Source organism: Rhinolophus sinicus, linkage group LG12 (assembly GCF_036562045.2).
Source record: "Rhinolophus sinicus isolate RSC01 linkage group LG12, ASM3656204v1, whole genome shotgun sequence".
NCBI lineage: Eukaryota > Metazoa > Chordata > Mammalia > Chiroptera > Rhinolophidae > Rhinolophus > Rhinolophus sinicus.
This window is the reverse complement of record NC_133761.1, coordinates 47425851-47450865: the sequence shown is the minus strand read 5'-3', so window position 1 is coordinate 47450865 and position 25015 is coordinate 47425851. Positions and strand designations below refer to the sequence as shown.

At 38.9% G+C, this 25015-nt stretch overlaps 1 protein-coding gene across 12 annotated transcripts in view; it reads right to left on the bottom strand.

Annotated features, from left to right (window-relative positions):
* The window catches only part of RYR2 (ryanodine receptor 2), a 567150-nt gene that overhangs the window by 303317 nt on the left and 238818 nt on the right, over nucleotides 1–25015 (bottom strand). For all 12 annotated transcript variants that reach the window (XM_074316777.1, XM_074316766.1, XM_074316767.1 and 9 more), the window contains 5 exons: nucleotides 21263–21337; nucleotides 17957–18035; nucleotides 15228–15340; nucleotides 5452–5551; nucleotides 4698–4794 (listed from right to left, as the gene is read on the bottom strand). In XM_074316777.1, the coding sequence (XP_074172878.1) occupies nucleotides 4698–4794; nucleotides 5452–5551; nucleotides 15228–15340; nucleotides 17957–18035; nucleotides 21263–21337 (464 nt within the window). The remainder of the gene's footprint in view (nucleotides 1–4697; nucleotides 4795–5451; nucleotides 5552–15227; nucleotides 15341–17956; nucleotides 18036–21262; nucleotides 21338–25015) is intronic.

The window sequence follows — 25015 nt, the reverse complement described above, 5'->3', positions numbered from 1 at the left end:
TTCTCTGCCCTCTGCCCTTTTCCTTTTCCCCTCTCTCTCAAAACATAAGCAAACATGAACACTCTCCATTTCCTTCTCGCCTTTGTTTTTCTCTATAGCTCTTATCACCTAGTGTATTATATCTATGCGTACATGGGTATGTGTGCACGTATAAATAAGCACATTTACGTATAAATAAGCACATTTATGTTTTTGTCACATATCCCCTCTAGAATGCAAACTCCTTGACAAAAGAGAGTTTATATATTTTTATATATTACTATAACCTCAGCACCTACAACATGATAATCATTCCACAAATTTGTATTGAATGAATAAAACTACTTATGAGCTACAGGGCAAAATCTGTTTTAACATACAAACAGTGCTTCTAAAAAAAGTGTTCCCCTCATACCGGTTTCCAAATCGCAGATCTTACAAAATAATTCCAGGTGATATTCCCCTAATTAAAATGGCACCCTCCATACTTAATTCAGATGGTGCACCTTTAATCCAGAAGTTAAGTGGGTGCACATTTTATTACAGCCACATAGAAATGGACGGAAGTAAAAAGATATTATCTAGAGACAGAACCTAGAATACGATATACTTCCCATAGAAAATAGTTCATGCTTGAAATAAAAATTGGTAATCAAGTTTCAAGCCTCCAGAATGAAAGCTTATTTTTAAAGCAATAATTGAAACACCGTCTTGCATCTGACATGCACCAGAACCTGTTTTTGCCTAGTTTATTCTTTCTCACTATCTGAGTGTAAGAACTAAGAAATCGCAGTTCTAAAGTTAATGCTCAATTTGCCACTGCCTTTCAGCCAGCTGCTCACAACGTCTATAGATCATGTTTTACTACTTTTATTGCTGTTTACACAAGTTGTATACCCGTAATTTTTGAGCCATATGTCTTCCTAGAAAAAGCTCAAGAAACTTAAAATAAAACAACAATGATGCTGTATTTCAGGAGCACGTCAGAATTCAATCCGTAAAAGGAATAAGAGCAGGAAGTGTAGGGGGGAAATATATTTAAACTTTGGTAAGCGTCATTCTCCAATTTAATTCCACTTAATTAAATGACACTATATGCTCTTCATTCTAAGAGGGTTTTTTTTAATACTTTTTTTAATACCATGAGAATGCAAAGGTAATCACATACACATTCAAATCCCTTGTGAAGTTAAAGATAACTCCATCGGTATCTAGAATTATAGAGCCAATCACTGAACTGCATTTTCCACCGCTACGATCATGATTACGTATATTCAATAACTGTCAGTGGAACAAGACCTGGGCAGAGGGACAAATCCAGTTAGGAATACAGCATTTATGACCAAACGGTTCCTAAATTATTCAGAAGCAAGTGTCACTCTGGCCATCTCCTTAATCATTTCCACTTAATTTCTTACAACAAACCTGATTTGACTTTAGTATTTAATTTAATAACAGAGTACTATTAATGAATATAGCCAGGTCATAATTACAGGAAAGAGTCATGAGGAAAAAAAGTATTTCCCTGGAACTGGTCCACCTTTCAAATCACTGTCCAAAAGTCAAATTATATTTATTTTCTTTAGATGAATCAAAATATATTTTTAGGTTATCATTACATGTTCCTCCTCAGGATTGTGTTGTCCTGTCCCTTCCCTGAGTTCCCTGAGGCACTGAAATGACTTAGGGTGAGGACAAAGGGAGGTAAAGAGATCTCTACACAATGATAGTAACAAGATTTGAAATAACAAAGTGTTCTATAAACATAAAACTGAAGGAATTCTTTGTATTGTTATATGCAAATAATTGCTCAGTCTCAACTCTCCTTTCTTAAGCAACATACCTGGCTCCTGTTGCCTCTTTCTGACTCATTTTCGCCCTTAAGTTATGATCTGATGTCCATTTTAATCCAATTTCACCCATGTAAACATGCTGTTCAAAGGGCACAAAGGGTTATGTTCTTACTAACATCACGGCCTAGAAAAAGAGCTGCGACATGTTGATCTAAATGCATATTGAGATTAATGTGACATAGAAATTATCAACATCAAATCAAGAATAATATCAAGGAGGGGGACAGTCTTCAACATGTATGTAACTGGAAAGTGGGCCCCAAACAATACGAAAATACCTTTGAAATTTCCCCTTGTTTTCTCTGGAATAACAACCAGCCATCTAAAGGATTAACAGGCCATCTGCCTTGTCAGTGCCACGTTCAATGACACACTGATTTAATGTGTGGGTTCTCTAAAGCCCAGCAGGTGTAGACAACTGTAGTCATTGCCAGTGAGCTTGGTCAAGGAAATCTGGGATATATCTGACACTGAATACACTCATTTGAAAATGAAAACATCCAGTTAGTAAACCAAAGTGACGCTCATCCATCCCTGACTCCCTGAAGAAGCCTGAGGAGAACTTGCTCACCACTCTGCATGCTCAGTTCAAAAGAACAGAGGATTTTCTTAGAGATTCCAAGTTTCCACTCTACCACACGCCCAGGGTACATCCAAGTTTTCCATATATGACTAAACACTGCTCTTCTGTCTAAATAATAATAACAACAATAATAAAAATGTGTTGATCTCTTAATAGGCATCAAGTTTTTACACGTTCTCTTTGAATGTTCACAACATCCCATGAAGCAGCCACTAATATTTAAATTTTGGCATTTTACAGAGAAGAAAAACAATGTTTGAAGAAATTAAGTCACTTGCACAAGTCACACGACTCGTAAGTGGCAGAGCCCGCTGCCTTACCTACACATCTCTACATGTTTATAGAAAGAGACGAGGGGCTGTAAGAACCACTTGTCTAAGTGTTTCATTTAGCAAATCAGAGACTGAAGACCCAAAAGACTATGGCAGGACCGCTTTTGCCCTGAGTCTACAGAAATATATCACAGCATTTAACACATGGACGCCCCAATCCTTTGCTCCCATGACTAATGGCCCTGGTTCTCCACTTACCTACTATTCTCTCTCTTGCAGACTGTTCACCCACTCACATCCTACAGGTCCTGTCTATCTAGGATTCCCATTCCTTCAGTCTCCCCTGGGCACTTGTGATTTATATCCAACCCCAGCTTTGTCTAAGTTGAAGCCTCAAAATTCCAATTTCCAGCTAGCTGTCCCATAGACCCCTATACTCACCCATGTTCAACTTTTAAGTCAATGCTTCATACCAAATGTCTTCCTCCTCCAATCCTTGGCACCCTCTGTCTCAGCTCCAGTGGTAACCATCAGACTGTCCTTGATGTGACACGTTCTCCTATAGCCAGCACCTCGTCCATCCCTAAGCCAGTCAACCTGACCCAAAATGTCTTGGGTCCGGGTGGTCCACTGTGATCTGATGGCCACTCTCCAGGTTAAGTTCCTCATTTTCTCTCACGTGAATGATGACAACAGTTGTTTCCATGATTCAAACTCTTCCCACCTCTAATCTGAGCTCTTCTCACCCATCAGTGCTACTCTCTTGAAAGAGATCTGACCATTCCACCCCCAAGCCCACATGCCTTCCCAGCTACCTCAGAGTTAAAAAGCCAGCCTCGGGCATGGCACTAAGGCCACTCCCTCTTCCCCAGTTCTCACCTTGCTTCCATCCTGTCCTTTGTCACTCTGGAATCACTACTATTCCCAGAATGCACTGCCATCCCTTTGAGTATATGCTTAGTCTTCTGTTTGTAATTAATTCCTCCAAACAACTGCCTTTTGAATTCCTTTTCATCTTTTATGCAAACCCTATCAACACCATCAGCATCTTCTTCCTAATCTACTAAAAGTAACATTTTTACTTTAGGGAATTTTCCCAGGCTCTGCATTTCACTCTCCACCATAAGCCAGGTCTGCCTGGGGTAAGACTAGTACCCAGGCCTCACAGAGACTTTTCACAAGGTTATTATAAATAAACAGCTCATTAATGATTACTAACTTTCTAAATGCTCCCTATATCTTTCTTTAAATTACAAAAATAAATCTTTATTAAATAATAATTAAATGTATATGTTAATATTATGAGAAATGTGCCCCAAAAATATAATAAACCACCCAGACAACATCTTCTCTCACCATAATCTCTTATCTATGTATTCAACTTACTATATTCGACCATTAATTCATGAGGCAAAGCAGAGCATTCAAACCATCCTAAACATTTTTGTGTTTTTATATTATTTGTGCACTTTCCCCAAGGATCCAGACACATCGCTCTTGGCCTAACGCCCAACAATAGTAACGTGAGAGACGAACTATAACCACAGGAAGTTTTAGGGAAAGTGGTCAATTCCATTATTTATGTCAAGAAACAGGAGGTAATAGAAAAAAGTCCTCAACTTTTGTGGAATTTGAGAACTCTGCCTCGGAAACCGACTTTGAGACTAAACATTCCAGAAAGAGAATGAATCAAAACTAATGAACATTTAATGAAGTTTTAAGTAGTTTAGTTTAATGTGTTCATTCTTCTCACTCAATTTATTTAATTCAAGGCTTCTTACCTTGTTTTAATTATACAAAAACTTTCAGCAATTCTATTGTGAGGTGATAAAAACATAACATGAGAAAACACTTCTAAAGAGGCCAACAAGTGGGTCACCTCGGGGGGCAGACAAACACTAGTGATCCACTTTCTGTTACACTCATGGCCTGAACAGACGTACCCTTAATTTAAAAACTTATATCAAGGTGAGGAAATGGAGGGCTCCAAGCGCTGGGCCAAGTACCAACCTTCTCTGCTCTTCGCCATGCTCTCCTGAAGGGACCGTGAGGCATTCGTCCATGTGTCCGTGCAGCAACCTGAGGACGTCACCACCAATCAGATACCCTGGAAGGATTGAAGCTCAGTCACAATTGAACTGTCATGGACAGATCACCTGGTCCTATCCTCTATTTTCATACACAGAGAGACAGAAGTCCAGCGAAGCTTAAGTTCCGGGCCCAAATCACAGAGATGGATGGTGCCGCCTGCCTGCCGCCTGTGAGCCCTGGGTCCCCAAGTCCCACTAGGAAACACAACCTCGACCCCATAAAATCCCCCATTAAACATACAAGCACGGACAGGCTCAGATTCGAACCTCCACTAATGACTGACCAGACAAATCCACGTAGTTCCCAGGAACACTGATGCATAACCACTGCTGTGACCCCGTTCTAAATCACCCACCCTAGGAGATGAGAAGTCCTGAAGTTAAGTACCCTGGGGCCAAAATGTTGGAGAAAACGACCCCTAGAAATCTAGCACATAAAACACACACAAATAAGCGAAAGCTGACGACAGTGTAAAATAAGGAAAGATAACTCTTAAAACAAACTTCACTTTTAAATAGCAATTTAAATGGCAGTCTCCAATATCATGCATCGACATTACAGAATAGTTTGACACAAACAGCTGCCGTGGACAGTCAGCTCATTGTCACCATTCCAAAGATGATGGCTAAGTCTGCATCAAGGGCGAGCCCTCTAGCTGGAGTGGAGTTTTTACCTTGGGCTGCTTCACTTCCTGAGCTGATAGGGGCCACGCTCCAGAGAGTCTGCTGGAAAGCGGCGTCCACGTGTAAGCTGCCGTTGCCGTAAGACAAGTGCTGTGTGGGAGTAAAAGAGGCAGCATTTCAGGCTGCTGGTGAGTCTTAAAACCTACGTGCTTCTGGCAACTCAAACCGAACATCGCCGATTTGGAATGTGCACAGAGAACGTCTATTTCAACCTGGTTACTCAAAAATGAAGAGACTAGTAGAAAAAAATTAGGGTTCCTATGTGACTTCAGGCATATTCCAATATCATTCAAAGAGTTACCAACTTAAGCCACTAATCAGAAAACACACAAACAAATGTACAAAAATAAATGTATTTGTTAAAATCGACTATTTTGTTTTAAGCCTTATTGATGGACAAAACTGTACAGATCGTGGGCACCTACAATTACAATTATTATAAGTTTTCTACATGCCACACTGGGACAGTTTTTTGACAATGAAGTAGGTAAAATCTACAGGACCGACGTTTTACAGGGGCCTTTAGGAACTTTTATCTGCAATTTGATACAATAGCCATTAGGTGGAGATATTTCCAAATAGGTATCTAAAACCAGGACTAAACATTTCCTCCAAAACAGATCTACAAATTTCAGATTTTCCTTCTTAAAAACAAAAGTATATGAAATAATATCATATTTCATATATTTTAGAGCCATAATCTAGGAGTTCTCAAATGATAAGCAAAGTAAAACAAAATTAGGTAACCACTCTAGAATTTTAATGCCAAATGTCTGTACGATTTTATTGGTCGTCATCTGGCTGCCTCTAGAATCTCAAACACACATAGAACAACCACCGGTTTCCTTGGCGTCGTCTCAGTAAACATCACCAACATTCCTGTAATGTTTCTGGAACACTTTTCCAAAGCTGATGACAGCCTCAGCTTTCAAAGACTGGAATTGTACCTGAACCTCCCAGAAGCCCCGCCCCCTAGTTGGATGACGAGCATCACAGCAGGAACCCATCACACTGGCTTATTCCCCAGGCCTTTCAAGGGGAGGGGGGGGAGGGGAGCTTCTTTACCTAAATACACTCTTTGCAAGTCACCAGCAAAAACAGGTTTCACTATCTTTCTCTTAAAAACAAAAAAAGACATGTTTGACATTTGACCTATATGAGCTATCTTATCAATAACTTTTCCAATCAGTAAGATTAAAAGTTTACAAGTTGATGCATCAGATTTAGCAATAATTACCTCTGACTCCCTCCTCATTGCAATGAGCTGTCTGCTTTCTTACCACCTCTTCCGCTCCTCAGCCTGTCCTTCCTATGCAAATCCCAGCTGAGATTCCTTTATTGTTAAAATTCTTTAAATATTTACAAATAAATCATATGCCTTCTGCCTCCACACACAAGAAAAACATATCTTCCTGCATAGAAACTATCACACAATGTAATTTAGTGTAGTTTTCTTTCTCCGTCTTGTGACCTGTCTGACGCAGGTTCACAGCCATAACCTGGCATCTAACAGTTATTCAATAAACAGGTTTGTGGAGAAGCCAACCAAACCTGTAACATCAACGTAGCGCAAACCTAAAAAATATTTTAGCTATTCCATAAATACACCTATTTCAATGACCTGAGCCAAAATAGCACACACACGTGCACACACACACACATGCACGCACACCTCTATAAAAACCATATGGATTTTATGAATAGATGATTCAAAATACCAATGTTATAGTTGTACTTTTGAATTCAAGTAAAATCTCATGCCATATTATGATAGATTATCATCCTTTGTTAATTCATCATGGTTCACTGAATATACTCCGTATTAAAGCATTGTGCTAGAACACACTCCCTACCCCGAGGGTGCCTATAATTGAGAAGGGAAAGTGAAGTATATACACAAAATGCTACAAGTCAGTATTAAAAATGATACGTAAATTGAAATCAAAGTGCCGCAAAAACTGAGAAAAAAGAACATTGTAGCCAGCCTAACTGGAACAGAGACCATCGTACTGTGGCTGGAGGACAGGTGGCATTTCCATAGGTGACAGGGGACCCCATGACATGGGAAGAGGGCTTGTGGAGCCAGTAGGATCATTTGGTCTGGGCCTCACATTTACATATTTAGAGACATTGTCTCCAGATTCATTCGTCTGTCCATACAGTGGATCTGGGTGCGTGCATTGATCATGCTAATGTGTGAGGTGTAAATATTTAAAACATACCAACAGTTTTGTAAACCAGTGTGGAGATTGTCAGTTTTAATAGATCAGAAACCACATAATCGGAACTGGCCTGGGCCTCCCTGGCCCTCTAAGAGGCCGTGACAAGGGGAACGGTATGACAGAGAGAAGAGTGCACACAACAGGGCAGCGATATGGGGACACAGAGGACAGCGGAGAGTTTGTCGTTGGGTGCTGACAGCACCCACTTAGACACAGAGCGAGAGACAGGTCTGCAGGCGCCAGGTCACGGGCTCATACTTTAGGCAATAAGGAGTGACTGTAGAAAAAAATAATAAACATGATGGACATGAAATTATGAAGATTTCCATCTGTGGGAGCAAGTCCAAAAATGTCCGTAAGAACATATTACACCATAAAAAGGACCTAAACAATGTCCTCGCCTCTCAAGAAAATATTCTCTAGGCATAACCGTTTTGAATGCTTCTATTATATGTAGTTTTTGCTCAAACAGCAAAGGGAAATCAAAGTAAAACCATCATATCAGGCCTGTGGTATTAAGTATTCAGAATGCAGAACCATTTCAATGCATTAATTGAAACTAAGATGAGTTGTCCTTAAAGCAAAAGAAGAATTCTCAGAGGTCGGAAGCCAGGTCAGCCTACGCTCCGGAACTCCCACGATAAAACGGGAGCATTGACCCACCTGCAGCCATGCTGGGCCTCTGGGCAGCACCTGCTCCTCACACACCTTGAACCTTATGTTAGTGACTCTCAAGTTCTAATCCTCACATGAATCATCTGAGGATCTTGTCCAAAACTGCAGATTCGGATTTGGGATACAGTGGGGGGGTGGGGGTGGGGGGGCGCACCAAGGCTGCTGGTCCATTACAGTGTGTTGAATAACAAGACATTATATGACAGAAAGCACAGATTTCAGAGGTAGAGAAATAAACCACCTCTCAAGACTTCTTAACCTAGACTGCATTTTGACACTTCAAGTTCCCTTTGTAAACCTGTGTATCTATTTCATGCATTTGAAAACATAATGACAAGGGCTCAGTAAGCTTTATCAGACAGCCAAAGAGATTCATGGCACAAAAAATGTTCAGAATATCTGAATTCAACCGTTCTTTGATGCATGTATTTCTCTCTTATTAAGTGTCAGGCACTTGGGCTCTTGCGATGCAACACCCTGAATAAATTAGCTGGTGACAGGGACACAAGTAACTAAGACATATCACCCCTTGGGCTTCATTGTTTTTTCTTCTGAGGAAAAAATGAGGGGCATAGAATAGATGCTTTTTTCAAATGTAACATTCTATGACTCCATCACCCGAGCAGAAAGGAAAAAAGGCTCAAGGCAAATCAATCAAAACTATGTTGGTTGATACAAAAATAGACTGAAAATATATATGACCCTGTCTTTTTATTTATCAATATTTTTGTGCAACTTGAAGCAACTTAGCAATTTATTATTCAATCAAAACACCTTGTATTTCTTATCAGAAATTCAGAGGTGGGTTGGAGAGAGGCAAATTTTTATGAACGCTAAAATAGCTTTCATTGAAGAATTTTTTCATCGCTCTTTAGATTGTAAGGTTCTATTTTTCCTAATTTAATTTCAGACACTTGTTCATTTGGTAAAGTTTTCATGGATCTTGAAATCTCTGTCTGTTTCTATGGGTGACCTAATCAATAAAAAATTTTTAAAAAATCAATGTCTGCAATGCAAGCAATCCAACTTACGCATGAAAATGTCTGTGCATACTGAAGAAATTTACATCTGACAAGTAAAAATTGTTTTGTATGCTTTACCTTATTTTGTTTAGTATGAAATAGATTTGCTAAAAGTTAGTAATATCTACTTGGCCATACTTTATCTATTACAAATAGTATATTTCTTATAGGTGTACATCACAGTGATTCAATATTTATATAAATTACTAAATGATCATTACAAAGTCTAGTTACAATCTGTCACCATACAACAGTATTATGGTATTACTGACTATTTCCTATGCTGTACGTTATATCACCAGGACTTATTTCTCTTATATCTGGAAGCTTGTACCTCTTAATCCCCTTCACCTATTTTGCCAAACCCTTCCCCCTTTGGTAACCAACAGTTTGTTTCCTGTATCTATGAGACTGTTTATTTTGTTTGTTCATTTGTTTTGTTTTTCAGATTCCGCATTAGTAAAATCACACAGTATTTATCTTTCTCTGTCTGACTTATTTCACGTAGCATAATACCCTCTGGGTCCATCCATGTCATGGTACATGGCAAGATTTCATTATTCTTTATGGCTAAACAATATTCTCTGTGTGTGTGTGTGTGTGTGTGTGTGTGTGTGTGTGTGTGTATGCGTATGTATGTGTTATATATTCTTTATCCGTTCACCTGTCAATGGATACTTAGGTTGCTTCTATATCTTGGCTATTGTAAATCATTCTGCAGTGAACACAAAGGTTCATATATCTCTTCAAATTAGTGTTTTCATTTTTTGGGGGTAAATACTCAAAGTGAAATTTCTGGATCGTATGGTAGTTTTTGTTTTAAATTTTTTGAGGAACCCCCATGCTGCATTCCATAATGGGTGCACCATACTCCCTGATTTCAAACTATACTCCAAGGCCATAGTAATAAAAACCACATGGTACTGGCATGAAAACAGACACATAGATCAAGCAACAGAATCGAGAGCCCAGAAATAAACCTATGCATATATGGTCAATTTATCTATGACAAAGGAGGCAGGATTATACAATGGGATAAAGACAGTCTCTTCAATAAATGGTGTTGTGAAAACTGGACAGCTACACACAAAAGAATGAAACTAGACAACGTACAAAAATAAATTTAAAATAGATGAAAGACTTGAATGCAAGAACTGAAATTATAAAACTCCTAGAGGAAAACATATGTTGTGAGCTCTTTGACATCACTCTTAGCAATATTTTTTTTGACTAGTCTCCTTAGGGAAGGGCAAAGAAAACAAAAATAAACAAATGGGACTACATCAAACTAACAAGCATTTGCACAATGAAGGAAACAATCAACAAAATGAAAAGACAACCTACTGAATGGAAGAAGATATTTGCAAATCAAGCATCCAATAAATGGTTAATATCTAAAATATATAAATAACTCATACAACTCCATAGCAAAAACCCAAACAATACTATTGAAAAATGAGCAGAGGATCTGAATAGACATTTTCCCAAATAGGTACATGAAAAGATGCTCAACATCACTCATCATCAGATAAATACAAGTCAAAACCACAATGAGATGTCACCTCACACCTGTTAGAATGGCTAGTATCAGAAAGATAAGAAATAACAAGTGTTGGTGAGGATGTAGAGAAAAGAGAACCCTCGTGCACTGTTGGTGGGAATGTAAAATGGTGCAGCCACTATGGAAAACAGTACGGAGGTTCCTCAGAAAATTAAAAATGGGCCTACCATGTGATCCAGCAATCCACTTCAACACTAATTTGAAGAGATCCATGCAGCCCTATAATTCACTGCAGCATTATTTACAATAGCCAAGATACAGAAGCTAAAGCCTTCTTTAAAGAAAAAATAAACAGTTCCAATAGGGTCAGAAGAATTACTTTTCCTCTTGGAAATCCTAAAAAGAGAATGAAGGTATCATTTCATATTAGAATACGAAACAGCAAGATGAGGAAAGACTCTATTTGGACGAGTGGTTTACAACCTTTTCTAGTGATAAGACCCTTTATTCCTAGAAAAATGTGAGCTGAGTTTGAACATAGAAACAGAAGAGGGGGAGCAACCAGACTCAGTGCTTGGGGCTCCATGAGGCACCTCTACTGACAAAAATCAGTCCTTTAAGTCGGTTTTAATCATTTAGCATCCCAACATTGGGAATCTGTGTTAGAGCAGCCAATGCACAGTGACAGTTTAATCATCACTGTCAGTGAAGGAAAAATGGATCAAAGATCAACAGACATGAATGACTGAAGTTACAAAATCAATGACTAGAAATGTTTATTTTTAGGAGTCTTAAATAATGTGTTTTCTGCCAAATTTCTTAATTTATTCTTAACCCCATCAGCATCTTGCTTTCATGTGATAGAACTTAATTTACAATGAGTTATAATATTCCCTCCGCTCCTCCCTTCCCAACTTTCTCATTTTTGCCTAAGTATGTGTAGTTTCCTTAACCATTCTTCACAGGCCTAAATCTCTCAGGTAAATAATGACAGCAACTTACTAAGCAATTTTTACATGTGCCATTCACACAGCTAAGGGTCTTGTTTGGATTAAAGCATTTAATCTTCTTAACATCCCTATGAGTTAGGTCCCTTAGTGTCCTGCACTCCAGATGAAGAAACTGAAAAACTGAGGTGTTGTCACGCAGCTGCCTACCCGTCTGTCCTCTCATGCCTACCCCTAAAGAAAGGAGAGTCTGTGAGACTATTCCTTTCAGGGACTTTGTTTCACCTTTGTGCTACACTTCATGGCTCTCTGTTTGGCTCCCAAAAGATGGCTGGCTAGCCAATGACAGGTAAGATTCCTTAAGAGAGGAACGACCTAAGACAGGCACAGTCACGTGGGGACCACCAGGAGAACTCACGGGGTTGATAGAGGTGGGCATAGACCCCCACCTTCTCCCGTCTAAGGAGAGCTTCTGCCTATGTGGCTATATTCCTTCCCATAACCTGCTTGGGAAGTGATTCTAGATGTGATAACACCAGTTCTCCATCTCAGTGAGTTTTCAACATAAAGGTGTTGTCCCCTGGGGAGGTACAAACAATAATTATTTACACATCATGGGACTTTCGAAAGGCAAGGGTGATTGGTTTGAGCCAGTTTTCTGGTATCGTGTATGAGACTCACAGACCGTAGAAAAAACAATGCTACTTCTTTGTATGTGCATCAATAAAAGCCACAAGGTGGCCCGATTCGGGGCTCTCAGTCCTTTGAGGCTGTGAGACCCATGGCCCCTGTTTCAAAACTTTCTTGATTTCTGTGTCTTTCTTAACCCTTCACAGCCCCTACTTGTTCTCTCACTGCCCGTGTGGCACTGGACGCAACGCAGGGTTGTAAGAGGTTATGTTATTGACTCAGGCTCATACTTACCAGTCTGTATACTGACAGGTAGGAAAGTAGGTGGGTAGGTAGATGACAGATAGATAGATAGATAGATAGATAGATAGATAGATAGACAGACAGATAGATAGACAGATGATTGATAGACAGATACACATACCGCCCATTTTTTGGTTATTCAGACATACACACACACACACACACACACACCATTTTTGGTTATTCAGGGTCCAGTATGTGAATGGTCCCAGCTGCTGTTCACTAATTCCACTTCCTGCCCTTTCATTCTCTCTAGATCCTTCTCACTAAGCATCATTGAAGGCATTGAATCCAACAACATAATCCACTCTGTACTCACTACTAACCAACCCCAGTGGAAACATGAGATAATAATTAACCATCCTTATACCCATAGGGACATCCTTCAGCATCTCTAACCTTAACTGTAATACTTACTTATTTACTGTCTTATAATATCCGCTTACAGATCCACATGAGTTTGGCTTGTTTCTCCACTAATTCGGTGAGGGCAGAAACCATGTGTCATGTGTCCTTGGTCTCTCCTGTTGTTTCTACTCTAAGCTGAGACCACAGAGATGACACTAAAAGCACTGTCATCACCCAGTGAAAGTGAAATTTTAACAACCTGGTTGGCCACTGTTTGTAGCTCTGTATCAATGGTTGCCAGTAAAGGAAGTTAAATAAATTGACTGAAATGGAGCTGGAAAATTATTTGTGAATTTTAATTAATCATGAAGCTTCTCTCTTTCCAGCGGTGATAGAAGGTGAACCCCATGCTTTATGATTACTGCTATTATTTGTATAGTGTTTTTCATTCAAATCATATTCAATTCCATGACCTCACTGCTTCATCGCAATAGGCTTGGTGCCAAGTATAACCACCTCCATTCTGCAAGTGAGGGAGCTGGAACTCAGGGAAGTGACTCCCTCAGGCACTTAGTGGCAGAATTGATGCCAGAAGGCCTGGCCTCTGTGAGATTCTGAGTTTTCTACTCCTTCAGTGCATGATGATGCCATCCTGTCAAATAAACTCTGCTATGTGGTGGAAAGTACACGTTGTACAGCAAAACAACATGCACTTATGCCAAAATCAAAATAAGGCATGTAAAATGTATATATTGAAAAGGATGCATGAATTATTTTTACTGCTATTGGTTTCCAAGTAAAACTACAACTCTAAATGTGTATCACCTGATCACAATATACATTACAGCACATGCACACAGCAAGGGCTTCATAAATGCTATTTGACCAGCTGACACACTTGCATCATCCTAGAATGTGCTTGGGGCCTGCTTGCGCCCACACTGGTCAAACGACAAAAGGAGAGTCATGCTGCAGGCCTCCCTGCAGCTATGCCCCATCCGATGGCCCACTAGAAGTTTCTGTGAGTTCCATGAAAGTTGTCTCACCAGTTCTGTCTTCACCACTACTCCTTCCACAAAGCAAGTGAAACAAACCTGTTCTCTCTAGAAATGTTTCAAAATTGAAACTGAATGGGCCAGTAAGCAAAAACTGACTTGCAATACCCCCAACCCCACCCTATTCCCGTGTTCAAAGGGGTACCAACTACTTATATAACCTTAAGTCAGTCACGCGAACATGTTTTGATTTGTGCCAGTGTGAATGCACTTTCTATGAGCCAGTGTGGGCTCCACTGCAGCAACGCTCACACTCTATTTCTGATTTTTGTTTCAATCATCATACGCTATGATGCCTGGGATTCCTTTGTGCGGGTATTCACATAAATTTTACAATGCCTCATTTTATATTTGCTTAATTACTTTTTCAACCTTAAGGTAGAAATAGTATTGTGCACCGGCATCTCACACTTCTATTGATTTCAATCTGTGAACTTCTGTATATGATTATTCTTTAGCAAAAATATGATTCTAAATAAGTTCAATTAAAAATATATTGGCCTTACCACATAAATAAAAAATACCTTCAATGATTAACATAAACGTTTCTTCATTCTCCCATTTCCAGCCCCTACCCTTTGAAACAAGGCAATGACCCTGAGAGACTTAATTGCTCTTTATTTAGTCTATTTCTCCTTTCTTAACATGGCAAGTGTTTCTCAAATAATAATTTGCTTTCATAAATATCAAAATAGGTAACCACAACCTCATTATACAGCTTTCTCATTGGGTGCAAAATGAAGTCCCTGGAATTCTGAACTCCTGATTGGATGGCATTTACATGCTAATAGTAAAATAATCCAGAACAGGCACTACCTGTATTATGAACATGCATATCCAGGGCACAAGGGAAGCCTGTCTAAATGAACCTGGTACGCCACACTTTCACACATGTGACATCATTCCCCTACTTAGGGAGTTATTACTAGCTCATCAACTAGAGATACAGGCTTGTTTCTAAGCAATTTTCCTAGATAATGTGCAATCTAAACTTTAAAGGGATAATTTTATTGACCTGTCATTTATCATATCACCAAGTCCATGGTCCTATTTCCACACTTACCAAGTACCTTTCAGAGGACACGCTCACTAAGATGAGGTCATCTCCGACTCGGACTTTCTCTCCTTCTGACCGCTGTTTAGAGGCGGGATGTATAGTCCACCAACAAGCCTCGCCTGCAGAATGAGGGGAAGTGAAAACACAAGGAGGTGCCTCTTAGGTTAAAATCAATTTTCTTTGCCAGTGACTCCAAAACAAAAGAGGGAAATGAAATAAGTCTTCAGGATCAGTCTCCTTAAAATGAAATTGTCCTATTCACACAACTTTTAGAAATTTGAAATTTAATGCAAATTAGTCTCTTAGACCGTGAAAATCAAAAGAATTAGACCAAACTGGCTTAGGATAAGACACACTGAAACGCAAAAGCTGCTCATACAAGTGGTTGAGATATTTTGAGAAGTGTGTTACCAAGAATTGCTTAAAACTGTATGCTCACATACGGTCAAACTCACCAGTCATGTGGACCTGACTTTGTTCTTTATATAATCCCGTCAGTTAGTACGGTGTTTATAATGCAATCTGTAACAACATCTAGTTTTTCGCCAGTTGATTTTCAAAAGGGCTTGGTGTTTTGTGATGTGACAGTTGCATTATAGCAATTTAAAGAGCTCTACAGTTTTTAGATGCTGGTTTAAAATGGGTGCAATTATTATCTAACTTTTACTATCCTATGCCTTATTTTATTTTAAACTGTGGTAGTTTCTATTGTATTAACCTAAGGGTGAAATATAAAAGAATCCTACTATAGAAGTATATGTTATAAAAATATCTGGGTATAATCAAATAATTTCTTCTAGAACAAGTCAAGCGTAAGCCACACAAATTAGCTATCCATTCCTCAGTCCTATCTAAGATACAAATTTAGCATACAATTCTCCAGTCTGTTCATAATTCCTTTCAAACCTAAATGTAAGTTCTATCCAAAAATAAGAATAGTTTTAGTGATATGCTATCTAATAATTTTCCTTCTCTCCTTGTGCCCAGTTTTATTATTTTTCCATAACACTTAATTTTTTTCTTCTAATTCCCCAATGCCACAATGTAAATTACATAATATCAGGGACCTTTCATATTTTGTTCACTGGGATTTTCCCAGATACCAGAATTTTTGTTTTCAATGCATTGATACTCAATAAAAATTTGTTTTGCATAAATGAGTCAATGAATTAGCAAATAATATTTCTTAAGCATGTTTACAATCATTATGTCATCTCTGCCCTGAGTTGCTTTTCCTACGCAAACCACAGTCTTACTTGAATGTCATGGTATAGAATTTCAAATCTTCATTCACTCAGTTCACATTTTTAGAGTTGTAGGGAGTTTTTCATTTATGCACTGAAACATTTATAAAGTACCCACTATTTGTCAAGCATTGCAATAGCACCTGGGGATACATCAATAAACAGGGAAGAAAATAGTATCTGTCTTGTGAGTTCAGTTCTGATCAGGCAGACATCCCACAAACGATAAATATAATAAATACTTCTGTAACTCAGAAGCAGTAGAGAGCTCTGGGAGGCAGCAGTGCAGGGCCTCTGGGTGTGGGGGAGGGACTGCCTTGCTGTTTTGACAATTTTACAATCACCTCAATGTGTGGACACAACTCATATATCATTCATGTCTTGTACTTCTTTTGAGAGAGAGAATTGAAAACTTTCTTTTTTATGTAATTATGTGCAGAAGCAAAATAATTACAATGAGAAAACTTTAAAAATACTAGCAAACATCCAGAGAATTTACTGCGCCTACAAAAAATGAGTACAAATCAGAGTCATACGTTTATTTTTTTTTGATGCCTGGGATTCTGAGAATTTCACGTAAAAGGCAATGTGTCAATCCACTAACAAGTTCATTAGGTTGGTAACTACAGCTTTATTTTTAGGCATTTGTAGTCTGTGAAAAATTTAGAGTATGGGAAAGTATTTTAAAAAGCAAGGGGTCTGTGAGGGATAGCATGATCCCACCCATGAAAGGAACAACTGAATAAGAATTGGTCTATTTCCTTCCATTGTTTATTCTACTTGGTCTTTTATTTTTAATTCCAAAAGTCATGCATGCTCATAGTAAAAGATAAAATAGTCAGATTGTACAGAGGTGTACAAAGTGTAAAGTCAGAGCATTGAGAATAAAAACACAAAGCTTATGTTCTCCTATTTTAATTCTTTGAATGGATAAACACTCTCTCGATAGATGATAGATAGATAGATAGATAGATAGATAGATAGATAGATAGATAGATATAATTTGTTTCAAAAATATATAAATACATAGCTGTTTGGATAGATATGTAGCTCGATGTTCTGTGGACAAAGAAATGAAGACTTTCACTTTCTACCTTTTTGTTTGAATGTTGACATTGAGTATATTACATTTTTAGACTTAAAAATATTTTTAAGATGAAAGAGATATGCAGTGATACTTCATAAACTAATCAGGACATATCTGTATGGTTAACAGACAATAAATCATGTTTTCTATCCCAATCCATTAGAAGAATAAGGTTTGAAGTCTAGTTTGAGCATCCAGCTAATTACACGGCAATGACAAGCAATAAATATTGCACACCTCCTACCTCCACTAAAAACTTTCCTTAGAAAGACATTCGTTTTTTCACTGACTGCATCCAGAAGGACATCCATCTAATGTGCCTTCGATCGTCTCATGACTTCCTCCAACCCACTACCTGTCATGCTGTCTCTGATCACAACTTCACCACGGCCCAAGGTGCTCACCTGTGGTGTCCTCTTGCAAGCCGACATCAAAGGCCAGTTTATCAGTTGAAGACTGGGAGGTGGCCAGGCAGCACAGGTACTAAAAGACAGAGTCAGCAGCTATCACAAAACATTCATAGGCCTGCGCAAATCTAATCCTGACACGTAATGCGGTATCAGCCTGTCTCCGCTGTGTCAGCTTTTCCCTTCAAATGTGGCTGCGTCTGCACGAAGCCCAGGTTGATCTCTGAGGTAGGAGAGGACCTACACAGCATGCATCGGGGGCGATGTTCTCAAGGAAATGCAGGCTTGCTCCCGTCATAGAAAGACGGGGGTGAAAAAAAAAAAAAAGTCTAGGGTCATGTGTTCTGTCTGTAGGAGAAGACACGTAACAGGATGTGTCTGTACATCTCTCACTCCGTATGATACCGTGATAAGAAGCAGAAGCACAACCTGACCTGACACTTAGAAATCTTCCTCCCAAACAGAAATTGGAAAGCTATTCACTTTTACTTCCTAGCTGTATTTTCATTTTTAAAAATTTTTAACTCTCTGAAATTCACCCCGAATTGATTTGGGTACACAAAGTGTCGTCTCACTGAAGTGAGGTTTTATCATGTGTACACACATGGGTGTGACCCTAATATGGATCCAACTCTTGCAACACCATCGTCTCCTTACTTCTTTCCTCCCTCGGAATTTTTCCTAACTGTATATTCTTGGACATAATGTTTGGAATAATTTTTCAGGCCAATTCCCGTATCGCCGCCCCAACCTTGTTAAGTGTTACAAGAAAGAGGAGACACAGGTGAATGTGGTATGAGCTTATGTACACCCACCAGGTACACTGTCAGCAAGAATTGCAGCCCTGCAAAGAGGACGGAGATGACGCTGGGGTCTGAGCAAGCCCACACCTCCCAGAATCGCTGGACAATTAATGCAAAGCCTAGAAAATTCCTGCTGGGGAAGAGGATCCACCCTGCTCAGTGGGTGTCTGTGAGTGTGAGGATGCAGGAGATGAACTGATGGGACAGGTGTCCTACACCTGGCGTGCCAGGTGGGAGTTGGTGCCATGGGATGTAAAAGCAAATTGACCTGGAGACTCTGTCTCCTGACTGCAAAGCACTGGCTTCCATAGTTACAGGAAAGATGCTTCAAAGGTTCTCCCCACCCCATGTTCTTAGTTAATGTAACAATGTGAGTCTGGCCTCAAGACAGGCAGCCCATGGTGGTCCCTGAGGTTTACAGACTTTAGAGCAAAATGTATTAAATGTCTGCCTTTATCTGAGAATAAGTTACAATTTTACAATACTGACTTCCCAGGCAAACACATAAAGTGACCCCTATTAAAGTCTTCTGTAAATTTTCTCAATAATATTACCATATGAGGCACTGTAATTACTAATGTGCATTCTCTCCTCCTCTAATGTCCACAGCAACTGTGATGTAGATACTGTAATTCTTCCACCACACGGTAATTAAGTTCTATAAGGACAGGACTTGGTCTGTTTACTATGATATCCATCACCTACAAAAGTGCCTAGCACACAGTAGGTGCTAAATAATAGTTATTAAATGAATGGGACATTTTCAGATGCAATTACAAGCAGAGGTTCAGCTGGGGATCCAAGGCTGTGTGTGCAGCATGTGGGCAGCTGAGCCCCAGCCCAGATCTTCCAGCCAGATGCAGGCTCTACACTGTGTGCTATGCACAGAGTAGTTTCTTGAAACAGACACTCACATTTTTTATTTCACACAGTTTATGTGTTTTGATTGCTATTGAAAATGGAATTCTTTCCATGAAGTTCTAATGTGTGATTACTACATGCAAACACGTTGTTTTTATAATCTGTTTGTCTTTTATCTAGCCACTTTATTAAAGTGTTTATTTTATTTCATAGTTGCTGTGTCAGTCAAGATTTCCATACAATGTTAAATAGCATATTTCTTGTTTTTCCTTCTTTTTATTCGGCCAAGAATAGCTTCAGTGTTTGACAATTAAGTATGATGTTGGCTATTAATCTGACATTGATATTCCCTTTATCATTGGAGAAATAATCATTAATGCTTAGTTTTTAATAGAAATAGGTATTGAGTTTTAAAATGTTTTCACCACCTGTTAAAATGACCATAATTTTTCTTACTTGACCTACTTACATGATTTTGCACATAAATAGAAATGGTATTGTTAAGTCATTATTACAATCATATCTATAGTTTTCTTGTATTTCTCTTCATGTACTTTTGAATCCCACTAACCAAATTTTTCACATCAATATTTATGATGGAGACTGGCAGGTTTCCTTGTGGGTTTTTTTGTTTGTTTGTCTGTTTGTTTGTTTTGAGTATTGGTACTGAGTCTATGCTTAGTCTCCTGCTCCAGAACAGTTTACAGATTTTGAGAATCATCTCCTTAAAAGAACTAATGAGTTACATTTTACTTTCAGATACTGAACTATCATGTAGTCACTAATTCAGTTGATTAAGAATTTAAATGATATGGATAATGCTTAAGCTGTGATAATATGTAAAACAAAAATCAGGATATAAATTTGGTTATGTAGTAAGATCTCAATTATGAAAAAAAATTAAGAACAGAAAGGGTTAAAAACATTTTGAATCTCTAACAGTTTTCTCTCATTAGTGTGATCATGAAGAATTTTTTCTTCTGTAATTTCAAATCCTTGTAGAACGAATATATTGGTTTTACAATTTAATGAAACTTTAGAACAAGGAATGAAACTTTGATATATTTTTACCTACTTTAGATAAGAATAAAAATATGCATAAGTATATATAAGTACATATAGTGGAGAATGAGTAACCATGTCTGAGAGGCATCTGAGGGATAATCTACATAATTGGGTGAAAGGAGGAGCTGACAGGGAAGAAGAAAAGCCAACACCCAGTTAAGAAGGAAAAGGAGTGGAAAATTGACAGTGGAATCACGGGCAGATTTTTTTTATATATATTGTCTTTAAGTGAGGATATTTTAATTATTTAATAAATAAACTGTTTAAAACAAAATCAGAAATAAGAAGTATACCTTATTTTACTCTTAACACTTTTCCTAAAACTAGTCTGTCAAAAGTAAGATCCTAAAAATAGGGGTCATGCTCGTATAATGAAAAAACTGAAGGACTTTAAAGGTCATCTAAGCTAATCCTCATCTTATAAATGAGAAAACAGGATACAAAGATATTAAAGAACACAGGTACCCAAGCTCACTGATACCATCACTGAGATGCTATTACCAACGTTTCCTGACCTCGGATGCCCAAATGGATCAGCATGACCACATGGGAGAGGAAACCAACGTCTACTCACCATGCTGCTGTAGGAATGGCGCAGCAAGATGGCGTGTCCGTAGAGGAGAGTCCGATGACCGCCACCTTGAGCAGTCTGGGGAGGGCGGAGAAGGGTCGACGAGAAAAGAAAAACCAAAAGAGTAAAGTTAACTAAGTCAACAGTCAATAAAATGTCTTGTTCTCAAGGAAAAGTTAAGAGCTATGACAGACAAAGATGCTTAATGGGAATAAAGCGCCCAAGGAAACCCATACTGTAGGGTGAGCAGTTGATCTAGGTCTTGAAGAATGAGCTGATTTCAATAAATACTTGCCTTAATTTGTAATTATTTATTCATCGTTATTTATCGTCTGCAATTCCCATTGCACTGGGGTCTGCATCAGGCAGGCCCTATGGCACTTTGGTCACCATGCATTCCAGGTGCCTAGCAAAATGCCAGGCACACAGTAAGGACCAAATATTTTTTCAACGAATGAGTCTTCCTAAAACACAAAATTGATCACATCCTCCGCCGGCTTAAAAACCTTCTATACCATCCAATTGTTTATAGGAAAACTCCAAATTCCTTCAGGTAAAACAGAGAAATGTTCCTCAGATTTTAACGTGCTTACGAATCACCTGGGGAACTTGTTGAAGCAGATTCCTGGGCCTGGGCCTGAGACTCTGACTCAGCAGGTCTGGGGCAAGAGAAGTTGCATTTTGAAAAGGTCTCAGGGGGTGCGGTGCTGTGGTTCTGAGGCCACACTTTGAGTAGCACGAGCATAGAGAGCATTTAGACTCAGCCCTTCCTAGCCTCCTCCCCAGGCTCCTGTGTTCCAACCACACACACTTATCTGGCCCTGAATATGCCATGCTGCTTCCTGCTGCTGCGTCTGAGAACATGACATTCCCACCCTCTGTAGTCTTTTCTGGCTTATAAACTGGGCTTGAAAACTCAGGATAGAGACTACATCCTCCACAAAACCTCATCTGGTTCCCTCACAGTTCCCTGTTCCCTCAGCACTCCTGCAGCCGCAGGTATACACGGTACCTGCAGCCCCGTTACGCACAGCACCTGGCCTTATCGCTCTACACCATAAGCACCTTTCTCTCCTGGACCAGACTGTGCAGTTCTCAAGGACAGGGGCCGAGTTCTCAGCACAAAACGCTCAGTTAACGTCGTTGAATGAAAACCTGATGTGGGAGCGTGTCCAGGCCGGATGAGGAGCCTGAGTCCAGGCCATGGTTTACAATCCCATGAAGGAGGAGGAATGGTTTACAATCCCGTGAAGGAGGAGGAAGGGACCGTGACTGCTGTTGGGGTGGAGAGAAACTTAACAGGATCCATAAAATTAAATCAAGTTAAGACTGTGGAAGGCCCAGGAAGTTTCACCAAGGCGTTCACATTTTTTTTCTGTAGGCAAAGGAGTTCTTTAAGGATGAGAGTCATGATCTTGACCTATATACACCTTAGGAAATACAGAATAAACTACTTTAATATCAATACTATTATACTCTTTTTACTAAAAATAGATCCCCTCCCTACTGTTCCATATAATTTCTTAAGATAACATTATTTACATGTTACATTTGCAAGCTCTCAGAACCATTCTTAAAATATATACTGAAAGGTATACAAATTATAAGAAAAACAATTTCATGTACGTTGTGTAATTGGGTTACTCTGACAGGAGCTTAACTTTTCATATCAGATCTAAGTTCAAAGTTATGAAATCCAGCTGAACGTTAGTGACGATTGACAGTGACACCAGTCAAAACAAGATTTTTTAAAAATGAAAGATTTAACTGAAAAGTATTAAGTGTTCCTTTCACTGTGAAGCGTGGCCTACGCATTTCTTATGTTTATATGAACATACATATAAATATATCTATGAAATATACAGAGGGTGCCCAAAAAATGTATATGCATTTTAAGACAGGAAAAAACCGCATTAAAATCGTAATACAATGAATGAGGCTAGCATTCATTTGATTAGTGCCATCTTTTGACGGAACATCCTACTACATGTTGTTACCGTAATTCAATTCAACTTCGAAAAGTAATATAGAGATAACATCTCTTGAAAGCTGTACATTTTTTTGGCACCTCCGGTTTATAAAAGTTCAAACTGGTTAAGCTAAGAGGAGATATTTTAGTGTCTGAATTTTCTTTCAACTATAGATTTTACACAAGTAGACAGTTACAGATTTTACAGTAGAGATTTCCTCACTATTTAAATGCTAATTAATGCCAGATTTCGTTTGAACAGAACTCTTGTAAAAGTATGCAAATGACCCACACTAAATTAATTTTGTTACTAATTGTGTCACTTAACCCAAAGTAAATGTAATTTCTGCCCCATGGGCTGCAGTACTTTTCCTTTGACATGTCATTTTGAATGATATTTCTCCAACTGACTCTGATTCAGAAAAAGTAAATGGTGTCATGTCTACTTCTGGGCAGGTTGGGTAACTTGTTCATTCAACAAACATTTTTCAAAAGGATTGTGTGTGTGGAATGCACCCAAAAGGGTAATTGGTTCTTTTCTGTGGTTTTTGATTTGGTCAATCACATCAATTCTCTTGTTAAATGTGGCCAGGTCCTTGTTTTAATTTAAGTGAACCAGTATTTATGGACTTCCTCAGATGTAGAAAGCTACTGGTACTTTATGAAGATGGTTGTACCAAACACTGGCTAGCCACTTCTGGGTTATTACTTCAATATTCTACAATGTCCTACTTCAGGTGGGCTGTGGGGCTCCCCTTGAGCAATTTCAATGAGAAAATCATCACTGCTGGGTGACAGATCTATAAACAGCAGTGGTAATTCATTCCACTGGAACAGGGTTCATTTTCCCTCTAGCTACCCAAACTTAAACCTATACACACACAATGAGCTGACCATAACCTTTGGGAAGCCAGCCAGGACCAACTAGATAAGAGTCAGTTAAACTAATGGGGCAGCAAGCTGGCGGCTGGCCTGCCTTCAAGATCACACTTTGGAAAATGTAATCCTGGTGTTTTCGGAAGTTATTAGGTTGGTGCAAAAGTAATGGCGGTTTTTGCAATTATTTTTAACCTTTTTAACCACCATTACTTTTGCACCAACATAATAACGTGTTAATTGTTCCTTGGAATCTCAAATGAGGGTAAAGTAAGCAGTGCTTCCAATTGCACCAGTTAAAGGGAGAATTAGGAGATTAAATTTTACATAATACTTAAAGCTTCAGTTCACATGAATCCCATCTACACTTTAACTAGTCCTGCTAATTCTCCAGTAAATATCTCACAAAAGAAACACTTTCCTACTTATTCAAAAATATTTATTGCTGTCTACTGTCTGAGAGGTACAGTACCTGACACCGGGGGCATTACACAGAATGAGCTCACAGCCTGTTTCCTCTGCCTTGAGAATGAGAGTTTCCTCTGAAAACTCGAATTATTCATTCACTCAACAATTTTACTGACTCCCATCTAATTTCCTCCAAACCATTTACACAACTATGCGTATCAGCAAAGAAAATGGAAGATCAAGAACTAATTTTTTATCTGTTTCTTAATACCTCCAACTACGTGGTAGATCATCAGGTCCTTTTGGTCAAATTATTACCTGGAACTCACATGTCCTTGAAACACATTTCCAAGTGTGACTTACGCCCCGTCTGTCCCTGAAAATGCAACTGTCAGTCCGCCACCCCCAGCTCTCCCGCGACTGGTAGAGCTTGTGCAGTCGTGAGCTGTCACCAGCCCTTCCTGGTCCCTCTGTAGAACCAGAATTCTGACGTCATATTCTGC